At 45.2% G+C, this 17,836-nt stretch overlaps 1 protein-coding gene across 18 annotated transcripts in view; it reads right to left on the bottom strand.

Annotated features, from left to right (window-relative positions):
• The window catches only part of Tenm2 (teneurin transmembrane protein 2), a 1,248,268-nt gene that overhangs the window by 59,867 nt on the left and 1,170,565 nt on the right, over positions 1-17,836 (bottom strand). For all 18 annotated transcript variants that reach the window (XM_087194517.1, XM_087194513.1, XM_087194515.1 and 15 more), the window contains one exon: positions 1,607-1,817. In XM_087194517.1, the coding sequence (XP_087050643.1) occupies positions 1,607-1,817 (211 nt within the window). The remainder of the gene's footprint in view (positions 1-1,606; positions 1,818-17,836) is intronic.

Here is a 17,836-nt window from a genome sequence, read left to right on the forward strand (position 1 = left end):
GCTGTTCAGCTTCCCCAAGGGCCCTAAGAAGACGGAGGACTGGCTGGGCCACCCCTTCCCCCCGCATCCTGCCTCGGCGAGGCTCTTCAGAGACTGGATCAGAGTCACAGATGGGGTCCATCAAGAGGGGCTGTGAGAGTCACTTAGAAAGCTAGGGGCATCTCCTCCCTGCTGGGACCCTGGGTAAGCAGCACATGAGTGGTTCCTGAGCAGAGAGAGAGAGGACAGAGGCTGGGAAAGGAGGGGAAGGTGTCACGGTGAGGGAGCAGGAAGGCGCTCTGGTGTGCTACTGCTACAGTGAACAATAACGCACTGTACACTTCACAATGGCTAAGAGGGGACTTCTGAATCCTTTCATCACAGAGAAATGACAATATTTAATACTCTGATTTGATCATTACCCAATGTATACAGGAATCAAATATCACACTGTACCCCATAAATAGGTACCATTGTTGTGTCCATTGAAGGTAAAATAAAAAAATTCATAATTTGGAAAACAAGGTAAATGGAGGAGGAAGGCAGAAGAGAGCGAAGGATGCAGTGAGGGGGCTGCAGAGGGCAAAGGGGGCCAGGGCCATCACGATCCCAAGCTCCAGATGCTCGAAGTTTTGTGAACAAGGAACCAACCAACAGCCGTTATTTCTCCTCTTGAAAGGACACAGAGATCAGGCAGGGCCCCCACCCCAAGTCCCCGCCAATCATCCTCAGATCAGCACATGCCACTGACATCCGGATCTGGGCCCACTGAGGGTCCCATCAGTCACGTGCAGCCAGGCCCTGAGAAGACCCCCTGCGTCTTCTTCCCTCCTCTCTCCCCACACAATCAGAAAGAGTGTCAGGAAGAGAGAAGGTTTCTCACAGCCAAGGCTTCCTGCTGCTCTCTTTTCCGGGCACAGTTCTGACTTGTCCTGCAGTCAAGGGAGGGGCTAGGCTGACTCAAAATAATTCCAGAATTTGGCCCTAGCATATTCCTAGACCTCAAATTAGCAACTGTGATCGAAGATAAGCCAGAGAGAATGGGAAGACCGAAGAGTGAGACACAGAGGCACAAAGCATTATCCACAGTGGGTACCTCGGAGGAGCCCTGGATGGGCTGCTGTGAGCATCAGAGGTATCTAGAGAATGTCTCTGCTCATCCTAGGTGCTCATAAATTCTCACAACTAGCATTATCTTGACTCTAAGATGCCACGAATGATAGGTTATGTTATCAAGTTAATAACACCTTTCAAAAATACTCTGCTGAATGAACTATTTCAGCAGTACACAAACAAAAGCCACTCTCAGAGGCATTACACAGGAAGATTTAAAATAATGACAAAATATCATAAAAATAGATCATAACAATAATCTTAAAACTATGAAATCAACAGGTACCTCCAGCAGATTCTGGGTCGAATGTGGCCAAATCCTGCAGGGAGACCCGTAGTCTGCTCTGGAGCCCAACCAAAGGAAAAAAGGGCCTTCTCTAGGCTCAAGCAGATAGCTGCCTCCAGTGGGCAGTTCCAGGGTCAGCTGGTGCAGAGAGGAGCCTAGCACTCCCCCTGCTCCCACAGGAAGGGAACCGGTGAGCTCAGAGGCCTGCACAGACACATGGACGCCCACCTGCTGTTGAAGGGATTGTCTCCAGGAATGATATGGGTGCTGTCCTTGCCGGCCAGGAGCTTGATTCGGTCGTAGAAGGATTTCACTGCAGGCCAGTCCGTCTGGCCCTGCTGAATGATGTCCAGGGGGTCCCGGGACCCCCGGCAGAGCAGGCTGTTCTGACAGGCAGTCTGAAGGCAGCAGTCGGGGTCCAGGCAGTCCACCAGGCCATCTGGAAGGGCAGAGGCAGAGGCATGGTCAGTGCCACCAAGCCGCCTGGAGATGCTAGCACTTTTGTTACCATCCAACCCTCCCAATGGCCTTCAACTGGCCAGTTTCACCCAGCAAGCCTAGCATAATTCCAAGCTATACACACAGAAAGCAAAAGATCGAAAGGAAATAATTGCAAATGTTGACAAATGGCTATCCCCAGGTACTAGATAAGTGTACTTCTCTGTGTTTTATTTCACTTCTTTGAAATTTCTTTTTTTTTTTTCTACTGTGAGCAAGGATTATTGGAGTGGTTGGAAATAAAAACAAAAACACTGCTTTTAAATAACATCACATAAAAAATTACCTACAGCCAGTTTCCAAGGGGCCTGTGCTAATGGGTGTACAAGTAATCGAGACTCACAGAATTTCTTAAGGCTCACTTCCATGGAGAAAACCATCCCAGCCTTTCTCTGAGCCAGGGAGGGAACTACTGAGCAGTTTGCCTACAAGACTTTGGATATTCTGATTTACTTCTCAGAGTCCTGCCCCTGTGCCCCATTTCCCGGGCTGAGTCTTTTACATTCATCTACCATTCAACACATTTTTAAGTTCCATCCAGATGCTAGGAGTCTGGCCCTAAGGAGCTGACTGATTGTACAGGGGGAGAGGTGGATATGACCGACTCATTGTTTGAGACCCAGTTTTGGTGTGGCCACCTCATCTATGAAGCTGGACTGATGATACCTGTGGTCAGGTTAATGTTACTGACTGAATGTGTGTGTCCAGATTCATATGATGAAATTCTAAACTGCGATGTGCTGGAATCAGGAGGTAGGGCATTTAAAGAGAGACTTAAGTAAGTCAAGAAAGTAGAGCTCTCACGAATAGGATCAAGGCCCTCATAAAAAGACCCACGAGAGCTCTCCAGCCCTCCTTCTGCCATGAGAGGACACAGGAAGAAGTGTCATCTGGGAACCAGGAACCAGCCCTCACCAGACACTGCGCATGCCAGGGCCCTGACCTTGGACTTCAGTCAACAAAATGGTGAGAAGTTATTTGTTGCTTAAGTCCCCTGATCTAGGGTGTTTTTGTTTCAGTAGTCCCACTTGATCAACACAGTTAGGTACTCCTGTTTTGTACATCTCTGTATCAGAGGTTCTCAGAGGATGGCTCCCCATCAAAATCTCTCAGGAGAATCGAGGGCCCATCCCAGACCTCCCCTGAGGGAGCCTAGAGGCTCCTAGAGGAGCAGGTCTTGAATCTGCAGTTTAATCATGATTCTCAGGTGTTTCTAATGCACAATAAATTTTAGAAACTGTTGTTGTTAACACCAACTTCCTTGCACTGGAATTAATTATCTCTTTATGCTTGCCTCCCTATCTGGAAAATGAGCTGGGTGAAAAGAGGAACAGTGTTTTATTAATGTCTACATTCATGCATTGCTTAGTGCCAAGCATAGAACAGGGTGCTCCATGCATGTTTGTTGAACGAATAAATGACCGTTTCTCATTCTTCACGTTTGTTAGGGCTGAGGATAGTAATGTTTAGGGTAGGGCTTACTCCTTGGAATTTCTTATTAGAATGGATTTCTTGGTCAATCCTTATTCACTCTGCTGGGAATTGATTGAACAGCAGAGGAGCTTGAGAATAACTTGTTTGTACCTCCTGGATTTCATAGCAAGGCCTTTTTTTCTGCTATAATTAGCATCCTGGAGACATGCACTCAAGCCTCGGACTGTGCCATGACAAACACTTGTACCAGAATGCTGAATCAGAGGCTGGGTAGTGCACTTTAAATTTACTACAATGTAATTTTTTGGCATTACCCTTTTCCTTTGGTTCTGTTAATGAAATCGAAATATGTAATTTCACCAAAGTTCCACTGTAATTTAGCAATTAATGTACAATTATTTTAATGGATTACTTTCTTTTTAGCAAACAAACAAATTAGGAGGTTGCATGTTTTGGTTGGCTTTAAATTACTAGAACTAGCCTCTCATTTTCCACATGGGCAAATGTTGTTCGTGTGCCTCATAACACATTTAGATTTACAAAATTTCCTAGAAATGCAGACACAGGAGGGTGAGCAGGCACAGCATACTTTAAATTTAGAGAGTTTTGAAATCAAGGCTCAGAACATCTCAGCTGGATGTGCTGGTTGGATCGAATACTCCCCGGTGCCTGGGAAAGCATAAACCTCGGACCTAGCACTGGAGAATGAATTGTATCTGGGCAGCAGGATGCATTGTATCTGGTCTACATTTGGGTGGTCCAATCTGGATTCGAGGGCCATCGGCAAAAGAAAAAAAAAGAGGGGGGAAAAAAAACCGCCCAGAAATCTGCCTTGGATCTCACCTTTTGTGGATGGCCTGTACTAGGCAAAAGGAATGTGCCGTGAAATGCCTGCTTCAGATTTTAAAAATAATCTGCTGAGATATGTTGGCGGTGCTTCATTCAGCAGCTGCAGAAAGTTCTCAGGTGAGAAGAAACCCACTGTTGTTAGTGATATGGATTTTTTTTAAGGTCGCTGGCCTCTTCCCATTAGGAGTTCCATCTATCTCTGGTGGCCACTCCCTCCTGAAGCTGGGAATGGTTTTTCCTCCCTCTCTAGCCCATTTACCACCCACTCCGCATTACTAGCTCAAGGACCTCTTTGGGCTCAAATAATACCTTTCGACAGTTTTCCTATTAAGCACTGAGCATTTTCCTCCCCACCCTCTCCAATCTGTCATTCTTTTTGAACTTGTGACTGCCTCAAAATTCAAAACCCCAAATTCCCCCACTTTTTGTTGTTATTGTTGTTGATTCTGGGCTTTTGATTCAAGGGCTTGTCTGGCAGGAGATGGCCTAAACACATCAGCAATGGCTGATGACAAACACTAAAAAAGAAGGGGAAAACAAAGGACATAAATCATTTTTCCTACATATTTACAATTACCTGCTCCAGAGAATGTGCTTTTGGGATTATTAAGTGTGAGCCTACATTATGCCGGTAATGACCTCATCATGCTGTGTGATTATGGGCTGCTTACTGCCCAACACTTGCAGATGACACTGAACTTTAAATTGGCCCTCCCATCTCCCAGTGGCCTGTCCGTCATGAGAATCGCATCTTTATGCCAGCGAGCCTCTTGGATGGAGTCTGACATTGCAATCTTCAGTAAATTACCCTGTCACTGACAATCTTGCAGTTATCTCGCCAACAATCAAGCAGGCAATCAAACTGTTCTGAATTGCCAGTTCAGGACCTGAGAGGCCACATGATGTCTCCATTCAACAGTGGCAGGAAAGTGGCCTGGCCCTCCTATGACATCAGATGATTTCCTTCTTTATATATCTATGTGTTTATTTGTCTGGTTGCTTTTTTCTTGGTGAGGGTGGTAATGGTGCTGAGAGAGGTGCAGAGAGTACTCAAAAAGGGTCTGATTCTGACTCAGCAATTAAGATAGGAAAGCATCTTCTGCCTTCCCAGGGGGGCCCCTGGCGACAGCGTGTGTCTGCTTAATCAGTCCTTGTCTTACTCCATTGTATGAGAGGTGGCCAATGAGGGTGGGCTTTCTAGGTGCCTTCTGTCAGAGCCAATGCTGAACCAGGGCTCAGGCTGTATTCGATACATATGCAGCATATGCAAATTGCCATGGCATTTTCAGGGACATATGGACATGGGAGAAACTTCCTGGGAACAGTATTGAGCCGTTCTTTTTACTGCTTTTATAAAGAGCAAATATTCCACAATGGTTCTGGCAATATGAAGCAGAAATCAGGTTAATTCTTTCTGAATTCAAACCTTTGGATTAGAAGTCCCAAGGTGAAAAGCCAAAACCAAAAACAAACAAACATAAAAAGAAAAGAAAAGAAAAATATTATTTAAGAATCAGAAGCAAGAACTTGGCCTCTAGAGTCAGATGGATTTGGGATTGAAGTTCTCCTCACCGAGACCCTGGGTGTGCGAGCTTGGGAAGATAATCAACCTCAGTTTCCCTGCCTTTACCACTTACTAGTCCAATTGCTTAAAAACAGGATGACCAAAAACTGCAATTTTCACTAATTTTTATAACAGAAAATGTAAAAACAACAATTTTATTAAACTTATTCAATACAAGAATGGACTGGTTGAAATGACATTTGCCTGAGCCACGCTTAGGATAGGATGAAAACAAACACACTGCCTGAGTGATGGTCAGGGTAAACTGATGAATGGTTAAAACTGAGTTATCATAGTGCATATGCCACAGGGAATAAAGGAATTATATGTATATATATTTATATATGCCTCTATCTAATGTGTTCAATAAACTATAGGTATTATTATAGGTATTGTATGCAGAAATTCCTTGAAGCTTTTAACCCTATAGATACTGAACATGAAAATAAACTAACATCCCTTTATATTTACTTACTTATGTGTTTTTTTTGAGATGAGAATCTCATCATATTGCCCATATTGGCCTTGAACTAGAGACCTTCCTCTCTCAGCCTCTCAAGTGGCTGGATCACAGGTGTGCATCCCCATGTCTGGCTTTCTTTTATATTTAGAGTGATTCACTCATGGGCTTGATGAACTCAAATGCTGTTTCCACATAGTGACACATTCATAGTAACAGTAATAATAGATGCTACAGATGGATTAGAATTTATATATATTTTTGATTCAAATCTTCATGGAAACTTTGTAAAACAGAATAACATAATCCTTAAATTTTAAACTCTGGGTAGGAATCTCAGATTGGCCACCACCTTGCCGCTACCTTAGGCAATTAATTAGCTATTCTGTACCTCAGTTTCCCTTCTGTGCAAATTTTTTGGTTCAAGTCTTGCTTCCTGTAGCTTGGTATGCAAGTAACTCCCTCTATGACCTACATGAACTCTGTGGCTTTTTAAAGCGATGTTAGAAAGTGGTGCTGGGAGAATAAAGGCAGTTAATTCTTGACCCCTTGTAGTATCTAGTTCCTGTATCTGTGGATTCAACTAACTTTGGAATAAAAATGTAGGCAGGCCTGAGATGATTGTGTCTGTACTGAACATGTGCAGATGACTTTCATTTTCCTTATTCCATAAACAATATAATGTAACAACAAATTACACAGTGTTTTCACTGCATTAGGGTAAGTCATCTGGAGATGATTTAAAGTATGCAGGAGGATGCGTGTCAGTTATGGGCTCTGTGTGTCCCTGGATCCGGGTCTGTGGGGTCCTGCAATGAATCCTTGGTGGACACTGAGGCCTGACTGTCCCCAGAGCAGTGCTGGATACAGTGAGTACCAAGTAAATTGCACTGTCACTATCATCACCACATCACCCAGCCCTCCCAGGACGAAACGGAGGCTTGGAGAAGCCGGGGAAGTTATCCAAGTGGCTAAGCAGCAGCTATGGATAAAAAGCCTGAAAAGGCAGCGAGTGAGATCGTTCTCCTTTGTCTTCATTTTGGGAAGGAGGAGACATTTTTCCCCCAGAGGGAGTGTGAAGACAGGGCAGTGGGTACCCATCCACCGGGAAACAAGAGTGGATGTGAGATTTAATCACTTCTGAAGGCCTGTCTACTCTTCCAATTGGGAAGAAATTTGGTTGGCTGACAGGAGCATCTGAAAAGAGATCAACATGAGGAATAAGACACCTGGGAATTCATTTCTGGCAACCAGGCTGCTGAGGCCCACACTGCTTTACCTGTGAGATTCAAACCCCCATTCGCCTGCTTAGCATTGGCAGAGGTGGTGCTTCCTACCTGCTGCCTACGGGTTTGCCTCAGCCATTTCCAGCCTGTCTGGTGTGCTTGCTCGATTTTAAAGGCAGTTCCTAAATAGTCATGAGGTTTAAGCTCACAGCCTTAATTGAAGGCTTACTAGTAAAGGTAACAGCTTGGGGAGGTATGGGACCCATGTGTATAGGGAAGCGGTAAAGCAGCCCCAGTAAATGTCTGGATCTTTCGGAGTTGGCTGAAACATGCACACTTTTTGCCTGGGGGGGGGCTCCCTGGGTCTTTGTATCATCTCTGTTCTAGGGAAGGGCTCTAGGAATTAGAGGGTGTTTATTTCACTTGTTTTCCTCTTTTATCTTTATAAACTAGGAGGTTTGTGGAGAATCTGGTTGGACACATTTGTTCAATTTCTTGGTTCAAGTTTTGCTTCCCATAGCTTGGTATGCAAGTAACTCCCTCTCTGACCTGTATGAACTCTGCGGCTTTTTTAAGTATTAAAGGCTTCAGAGAAACACCTAGATTTACTTTTCTCAGTTCAATTTTGTGACAGGGTGGCACAAATTGACTCTAACAATTCACTGCAGGTGCCACAGATTGCCAGGGACAGTGAGGGTTTGCATGCAGCCCCAGGCCAGGGATTGTTTAAAAGCTCAGATTTTACAATTGCCTTCTTGTACACAAATAACAGACTCACTGACAGAGAAATTAGGGAAATAATTCCTTTTACAATAGCATCCAAAAAAAAATGAAATATCTAGGAATCAATCTAACAAAGGAAGCAAAAGACCTCTACACTGGAAACTACAGCACTCTGAAAAAAAGAGATTGAAGAGGATATAAGAAAATGGAAAGACATCCCTTGCTCCTGGGTAGGAAGAACCAACATAGTGAAAATGGCCATACTTCCAAAACTACTATATAGATTTAATGCAATGCTGACTTAAATTGCAACAATATACTTCACAGAACAGAGAAAACAATCCAAAAATTCATTTGGGACCAGAGGAGACCTAGAATAGCAAAAGCAATTCTTAAGCAACAGAGACATGGCAGGGGGTATCACAATCCCCAACTTGAAACTATACTACAAAGCTACTGTGATAAAAACAGCATGGTACTGGCAAAGAAACAGACCCGAGGATCAGTGGGATAGATTAGAAGATGTAGAAAAACTCCAGACATACTCAGTCACCTCATCCTTGACAAGGGAGCCAATCACCCTCATTAGAGGAAAGATAGCCTATTTAATAAATGGTGTTAGAAAAACTGGATTTCAACCTGCCAAAGATTAAAACTAGACCCATACCTATCACCATGCGGTAAACTAAGATCGAAGTGGGTTAAAGATCTAAATATTAAAACAGAAACACTAAACTTGCTGGAAGATAAGTTAGGTAGAACTCTTGAAGACATTGGCATAGGAAAAGAGTTTATGAACAAAACCTCAGTTGCCCATGAACTAGCAAAAGGAATCAACAACTGGGATCTCATCTTATTAAAAAGCTTCTACACTGCAAAAGAAACCAACAACAGAGCTAACAGACAACCTACAATGTGGGAAAAAATTTCTAGCAGCTGTACCTCAGACAAAGGATTACTAACTGGAATTTATGAAGAACTTAAAAGAATAAGACCCCCCAAATTCAAAGACCCAATTGAAAAAGGGGCATCTGAAATGAACAGACATTTCTCAGATACAGAAGTAAAAGCAGCAAATAAATATATGAAAAAATGTTCAACATCACTGGTCATTCGAGAGATGCAGATGAAAACAACACTGAGATTCCACCTCACCCCACAAAGAATGGCTGCTATCAAAAAATCAACCAATAACAAATGCTGGCGGGGCTGTGGGGAGAAAGGAACCCTTCTCCATTGTTGGTGGGAATGCAGACTGGTGCAACCACTGTGGAAATCAGTATGGAGCTACCTCAAAGAACTAGGACTACAGGTCCCATTTGACCTAGGTATTCCCCTGCTGGGGATCTTCCCAAAAGAATTAAAAGGATCATACCATAGCGATATATGTGCACCTATGTTTATAGCAGCACAGTTCGTAATAGCTAAAGGTTGGAAACAGCCCAAGTGCCCATCAACTGGAGACTGGATAAAGAAGATGTGGGGTTTTTTATAAAATGGAGTACTACTCAGCCATAAAGAATGAGAAACTAGAGTCATTTATAGCTAAATGGATGCACTTTGAGGCCATACTCTTAAGTGAAATAAATAGGACACATATGTGTAAATACCAAATAGTTTCTCTAGAGAAACTGAAAGTGTAAATAAGGGTTAAAATGATTAAGATGAATAACTGATAATTTGAAATAGAAAGAAAAGGTCCAAAGGGCTAGGGGAAGCAGGAGGGGTAGGGGCAAGAAAAGAAGGGAAAGGAAAAATTATAAGAAAAGAAAAAGAATGGAAATGAAGTCTATGTAAATAGGGAAGGGAAGGGTGGAGTGGGTCAAGGACGCACAGGTAATGGGGAAAAAATAAGAACCAAGATACAGCATGTTCAGGTACAAGCACCCAATGATAAATGTAAACGTATTGTATACCTAACATGTACCAATAAAAGAATTTAAGAAAAAAGAAAAAGCTCAGATTTTAAAAGAGAGCTCCACTCTTTCCAGACCATTTTTTATGGGCAGCACCACCAGCCACCAAATCTACCTGGCTTACTCAATGAGCCAGGAGGCCATGTAGTGGACTGGGTAAAAACTTGGACTCTGAAGAGTACACACTGATGCATTTACAGGATGCTCCAAATCAACCAATTATGATGGAAAATTAGAAGTGGTAGTCACCTGTATGGGGAGTTACTGGCCAGCAAAGGGCACAGGGGTACTTTCTGGGTGCTGGGCACCGTCTTGATTCTCATCTTGGTCCCTCAGACAGGCAGGTGAACTTACAAAGTGGGAGGAGGATCAATGGCAGTGATTCACACCAGGTACTTAGAAGAGGTATGAGCTTCTGGTCATCTACTAAGGACCCTCTCCTCCCCCTCCTCAATAGCCTCCTGTTCCTTATTTATCTGAGTCTTCTTGGCAGCACATATGTTTGTTTACCCTTACAGAGGTAGGTACTTACCAAGTTTTCATTTCCCCCCTAAAAATACAAGTAGCACAGGTGGTAAACCCAATAAATCTTAGGGGCTTTGTTTTCAGAGTAGCTAATGATGGGGGAGATGGAAAGTTAATGAAGCAATGGGAAGAAGGGAAGAGGCAACCAGTTGGGGCAAGAAGAAAGAATCTGGTGCTCTTTGTACTGGAATTGGAGAAGACGGAGGGGTGGGATGTGTATAGGGCACTGGTACTGGCAAAGGTCAAAGGCTCCTATTAAGTTCTGGTCACAGACATGAAGGAGTCCTTGAATAGAAAGGAAGATGTGGCCACAGGATTAATTGTACTTTGGAGGTTTCCTTTTAGGATCAGCTCATTGGGCTATACTTAAGGCATATGGGACCCTGGGCAAATATGCTTTTGCTGGTCACTTACGTATATAAACTATCTGAATCACAAGTCAGCACCACTCTGGCAAACTCATCTCACACGGTATTGCAACGGGGAGATCTGGTCTCTGGGCTGCCCTCTGGAGGTGGGGATGGCCACTGAGCCCTAGGACATCAAAACACTGAAAACTCCCAAGTGAGCCAAATAGTCCAGTTGATTCCACATGCACAAGGCTGGTGTAAGCGATGGCAGACCACTGAAAAGTATGCTGGCAGGGAGCAAGAGGGAGCAGGGCTAATGTGGGTCCTAGTCTGGACTGGAGTGTCCTCCCAGTTAGCAATACCGGCCCTGGCCAGTCCCTTCACTGGAGGATCACGTAGAAAATTTCAAAGCAGTCAGTCTAAAGCTCAGGACCCACTAAGAAGCAGTGACTGTCCCCTGTCTGACTCACCTGAGTTAGCACTGAGTGCCTGGCCCAGTCAAAAAAATAGCAAATGAATATGGACTTTAGAATTTGATCTAATTCATCGATTGTATAACTTTGAGTAAGTGAGCAAACTCCTATGACTCAGTTTTCCAATCCACAGAATGGATTTAATAGCACCTACGGTCCCAAGTGCAGAGATTGTACAGGACGGTGCATGTGAAGAGAGATTGTGAGTGTCAAGCATCAAAGACGGAGGCAGGGGTCGATCACGGAAAGGAATTCCTCACCATATCTCCTGCTCTCCACCAGAGAAGGGTTCTGTGCCATTTGCATCTTACCCAACACCTGCTGACAAGTTGGAAGTGAGGGATAATTGAAAGTATTGTGGCTTGATGTAACTAAGAAGTGAAAGGAACAGGCCAGGCTGACTTGATTTAGCCTGGCAATATGAGATTAGTTCTTCATTGCTTCCGTTAGGTCTCCCGCATTGCCAACCTTTGAAAGCAATAGATTGGCTGACAGGGTGCTCATTTGGAAAGTTTCACCTGCCATTAATACCCTGGCTGCCTGATGGACCGTTGTTCCTCCAGAGGCCCCTCTCCCCACACAGAGCACGGCCATTCTTAAATACTGCAAGAAGGAGCACTGTGTTTGCACTCCCCGAAGGCCTGTTGGAAGTTTTCCTCTTCCGCCCTGCCAATTCTTTTTGTCAGTCTCTGAGTTCCAAGGCCAGGGAGCCTTGCCCCAAAGCACCTTTGGCTTTTCTTACGACTTAGTGATGGAAGATCAGTCATGTTTGACCAGAGATCTGGCAGACTGGAGTTCACACAGCAAGCTGCTTTGCTGGTGTTCCTATTCCTTGGGAAGGATTTGGGAAAGGAAACAGATTGCTTAGGAAAACCAAAGCTCTGCCTCCAAGGAAGGGCCATGGGCTGTGTGGAGACTCTTTCTTAATATGACTCTGGGTGTACCTTGAAGCTGCTGGGGGAATTTTTAATTTTTATTTTTGGAATGGTTCTTCACCAAAAATTAAACAAATTGACCAAAACCCAAACAAATATTATCAACAAAACTCACACAAATGCTTTTCAAATTCTAATCAGCATCAGAATTACTCAGGGACCGTGTTAAAATACAGACTCTACTAATCCCATGGTCTTGGGGTGGGATTTCAGAGCCTGCATGACTACCAGCCCCCCCCGGTGAGTTGGACACTGATGTGGAGCAATGTTGAGCAACTAAAATTTCCAGCATCTACACTCTAAACCAGCACTGCTCAAGGTGTACTCTCTGGCCCCTGCCCTGAGATGGTATGACAAGTCGATTCCTGCTGTTACCCAGGAACTACTGCATTCTTGACTAGAGACTAGAAATCTGCTTCTTAAAAGAAGACACTTAGAGGATTCTTTTGTTCATTAAAGCTCAAGAACTCCTGCCTTGAATTGTTGAATTACTGAAAATACCCTTCAAATATCCACAACAGTAATCTGGCCTTAAGAGAGTAAGGCCGCTTTTCCACACTGTGTCTCCTATAGAATATTAATATGGGTTCCTTGAAACATAGAAATGGAGTTGGGGGGGTGTATGTGGTCAAATACAATTTGGGAGACATCAGTTAAACAAAACAAAACAGGTTTCTTTACAGCAGGACTTCTCAGAGCCTTTGAAATGTATGTATTATGACTTTAGTACTGCAATAGACGTGGATCATTTCCAGGTTGTGGACCCTTTTGGCTCAGAGCATCTCTGCAGTTGTATCCGGTGCCATCTACCTTGGGAAACACTTCAGGAGAATACGGAGCTAGGCTGGGATGCTCTGTCCTGGGGTAGACCATCTAAACCTCCACCTACTCAACAGTGACAAGCAGCAGTCTCATTACTGTTTGCCTTCTCATAAGATGCAGGCCATCAGCGGGCAGGCCAGATACAAACCAATCACCACCCTTAGCACATCGGCTCAGAGCTCCTGCCCTCCGGCTCCCCATGCAAACAAAGCCAGTGCATTTCAGCCTGGGGACCCTGTGCTAGGTAACAGCCTCTTGGGGTCCTAGGGACAATGAAGCACTAAAGTAAACTGTGTCTAATGAGAGCTAATGGTCAGCACTCAGAAGAGCTTCCTGGGTGGCAAGCACCCAGATCAGTATTTTACATGCATCCCCTTGCAAATCACTATCAGGATCCCAGGCATTACTGACATTGTTATTTACAGATGGGAATAGGAGACTCAGAGAGAGATTACATAATTCATTCAAGATACACTGGTTCTGGAGTGAGAGGGGATGGCTTTGGAACTCAGTATGCCTCACTCTATAGCCAAGTTTTATATGAAGCTGCTATGAAAGTCTGTGTTCCTGTTAAACACTCCAAGTGCACAAAACACAGGGCCTGTTGTACCCTCTACTGTGACATGCTTACTACCTGCATCAAGCTTTTTTTTTATCTCTGTCCAACGGAGTACCAGCAATCTAAATGCTCATTAGAGGACGCTTTATCTTCGGAAATGCTGAGATACAGAATGTCTTCACTGGCCATCAGTTGCAGCTCCTAACCTCACCCAGGCTGTTTCTGACTTGGGTGGGTTGGCTCTCCACCAGCATCCTTTATTTAGCCATCATGCAGTAACATTCGTAAGAACACTGGGGTTCTATGATCTCCATTTTGCAGATAAAGAAACAGAGGCTCAGAAAGGGAAAGGAGCTTGGCCAAGGGCACAAAGCAAGCAGTAGACGGAGGAGTGACTCACACTTTGGTTGTCTACCTCCAAAGCTTCCTAACCTCTGCTCCTGATTCTTCACAGGCGGTGTTGGCAGTCACAGCGCTAGCAAGGTACCCTCTGAATGTCAAAGGATCAAGGCGAGCCGACGCTGAGGCCTCGGAAAACACCTTCAGTTTTTAGTTATTTTTCTTGCTCCTTCTTTGTCTGTCTTTCTCCTTTCTTCCTCCCCCTACCCCGACTCTCCTCACCCCAGAAAAAGCGGCTGGGAATGAGCTCATGTGATTAGAAGCTTCCCGCAACCTTGGACGGCCCCTGACAAACCTCCAGGGCAGACTCAGCCTTGTTAGCCCACAGCCTGGCTGCTGCTGTCTCCCCTCTTTACTGTTACAAAAACCAGTGGCAACAGGGAGCAGGGGCCTCTGACCCTGGCCTCTGATATCCCCAAATGCTTGCCCTCTGCCTGCTGCTTCTGGCCTCTCCCAGTCCAGTCTTCTCTTCCCTGCTCTGCTCCTCATCAACCTCCATTTCACAGAGCCCGCTGACAGGTCAGACAGGACTGAGCGGATGGCCAGCGCAACCCAGGCCCGGCAGGGGGTGGCAGCCTGGTGGGGTGCCAGACAGTGACCTGCTGGGTCCCTCAGAAAGAAAAGGGGCTGTCACCACCGACACCTCAGAGCAACAAGCCAGAACCGTTACTTTCCGCCTGAGGGGAGACCTTGTCTGGGGGGTTTGGCAGGAGGACTGGCCCAGAGCTGAGAGCATTAATAGCAGGGCATGATGCTTCTCTTCTTGTGGCATAAAGAAACACCCTCAGATGACCGGATGGGAGCGAGGCCAGACCCTCAGCTTTCACGTGAGCTTTCTACTTGGTGAGGGTGACTGGGAGCGCTGATCCTAAATGGGGTCAGTCCTAGAGGTGCCACTGCTCTGCTCCAGACCTTGAGCCTACCACTCCCTGGAGAGGGTCTTATCTAATCTTTGCCTCTCCCGTGTGGGGTAGGTGCCAGGAGCCAATATTGTAGTGCCAATTATGATCACAGGCTCTGGAGGCAGGTGACCTGGGTCCAATATACTGGCTGTCAGCCACATACTGATTGCAACACATCGGCTATGTGACCACAGGCTAGATTCTTTACCTCCCTGAGCCTCAGTTTCTTTGTCTGTAGAATGGAAATAATCACACACAGCTTAACAGTGTTATTGCAAAAGATTAGATAAACCTTACACAAAAGCATTTAGTGCATGCTAACCACTTGTTTACTCCTACTATATATAAATAAAGAAACCCAGTCCTAGAGAGGGGAAGTTACTTGACCAAGGTCAGGCAGCTGCCAGTGAGTGGCAAAGCTGGAATTCACACACAGCAGGCCCAGCCTCCCTGACTCTTCCATACCTTGCCCAGCCAGCTGCAGTTTAGGAGGGCAAGGTCAAGAGCCATCCTTGGCAGCCCCTGCCTTTCCTCTTGTTTTAAAGGAGACTTCCAGGGCTCATACACCAACTGCCACAGCCCACAGGCAGCTACTATACAGAATAAGGTAATGTGGGCCAGGGATTTAGCTCAGTGGTTCTGATGCCTGCCTCACAAGCGCAAGGCCCTGAGTTTGATCCCCAGTACCGAAAAAAAGAAACTTAGAACTCAGAATTAAATGAGATTTGATTGATCATTTATACCCCCAGAATAAGGTAGTGTTGGTAAGGGGGACAAAGAACAGGCTAACCAGGTGTCTCCCCAAAAGAAGCAATGCATCTGATGTTGGATTTTCTTTGCATTAGTAAAATTGTACCTCAGGTATCGAGTGACTCAGGTGTCATTGTCTGAATGCATTTTTAAAAAATCCCACAATGAAATTTATTCATCCCCACAGAATCTGCCGAATAAAAGGCAACTGTTTCCCACCTCAAGCACTGCTCATTAAAGCATGTAGGCATTCAATTCATGTAACAAAGAGTTGACCAAGACAGATAAGGACCCTGTGGATATGGACCTAGACTCTAGAAAGGGAAACAGACAATAAACAAATAAATGCATACTAGACTTTGAGAGAGTGATAGTGTTTCAAAGAGAGTAAACAAGGCAAGGCAAACAAGTAGAGCTTGCTGGAGGGCTAGACTTGCTGCTTCAAGTTAGGGAGCCACAGCAAGGGGGGCTTGTAGGAAGATGTGATGCTTGGGTAGAAACCTACATGAAAAGAGGACGTGAGCCTTGGAAATGTCTGGAGGCAAAGCCCTCTGGGCAGAGGGAGCAGTGAGTGCAGAAGCCCAGCATGGAAATCTGTTTGTGATGTGTAGGAACAACAAGAAAGCAAGGGTGGGACAGAATGAAGGAGAAGACAGGGTGAAATGAGGTCAGAGTGGAAGGAGTGACTCACTCCTGGAGAGCAATGGATGCCATGCTAGCAACTGAGAGGGCATTCTAGGGGAGATGCTGCTGCTGGGAAGGGGTGAACAGGGGTGTGATCCAGTCTGACTCTTAAAGAGACTCACTGCACTGCTCTGCGTAGAAAGACCAGGAGCTGGAGGACAGTCATCCACCAGCAAAGGTGGTGTGATTTAACCACTGCTTTAATGGTTAATAACACAGACTGCAGGAGCCAGGCAAAGGATCACCCAAACACCCTTGTGGTAACATGTAGATTATGATGGCACGTCAGTGGCCAATGGCATGGTCACCCTGGAAGACAAGTGACATCAGTGTTGCTTATGCAAAGGCCAAGACTTTGGGTTATGGGCCCCAGGTGGGCTGGAGTTGTCTCCCTGTCTGAGTTTTACGAGTGAACATGGCAGAAATAAGAACAGGGGCAGCTTGCTTTGGTGACTGTAGCTTCTCTTTTCTGCACCTGTCTTTTCAATGGATTCCCCTTTCCCTTCTTGATCCCACATTCACAGTGGCTCTGACCTTCCTGGAAAATGTGGCACACAACTACTTTCAGAAAAGGATCTGAAAGAAAAATAAACAAAGCACTGAGAATCAGGAGAACTGGGCTCCAATCTTAGTTCTTCTGTTTGACTTTGGGTGTTCTAACCTATAGCCCCTCAGCTTCTTTTCCGGTTAAATGACATCTAATAAATGTCAGCAACTAATTCAAAGACTTTTTGTAACCCCAGTGCAAGCAAAGCAGAACATGTCAGTGAGCCATTGGGCTGTGATCTCTGTGAAAATCTCACTTATTTCCAAGCCTGTGAGGGTGGGTTGGAGGAGAATGCATTATCACAGGAAGCAAAAGGTAAGTTCTTGATTTGGGAATGCCTGCATCACTTGATATAATCAGCATGGGGCTCAGGGACAGTGCATGTTTCCTGAGTCCCTGAGTCACATTATACAGGGAGATACTAATCCTTAGAGCTGTCATTTAGAGTGTTGTGAGCGTGCTTTCTGTGAACTCTCTAGTCACACCTCCTAAGAGGCCTATGAAGGTGGTACTATTGTTTCCAGTTTCCAGATGAGGGAACTGAGGCTCAGAGAAGTGAGGTCTTTGGTCAAGAAAGCCTAGCTGGCGAGAACAAAAGTCAGAATTTATACCCAGGGCTGCCTGACCCAAGGCTCATGGACCCCACGAGTGAAGGGCATAGCATCTCCTACTGGTCAGGCAAGCTCTGTCCTAATGGGGAGCTGATGCCACAGAGGACAGGGGGCCAGGGCTAGCTCTCTCCCAGCATGCTCTTTCCACTGCTGCCATTCATTTTAACACTCTTAAAAGAGGAAGATGACTCAGGAAGCCGGAGCCCTGAGCTACCCTCTATTGCCCTGCCT

Source organism: Heterocephalus glaber, unplaced genomic scaffold (genome assembly GCF_053883595.1).
Source record: "Heterocephalus glaber isolate CG9 unplaced genomic scaffold, H.glaber_assembly_v1.0 deba00001606, whole genome shotgun sequence".
Taxonomy (NCBI): Eukaryota; Metazoa; Chordata; class Mammalia; order Rodentia; family Bathyergidae; genus Heterocephalus; species Heterocephalus glaber.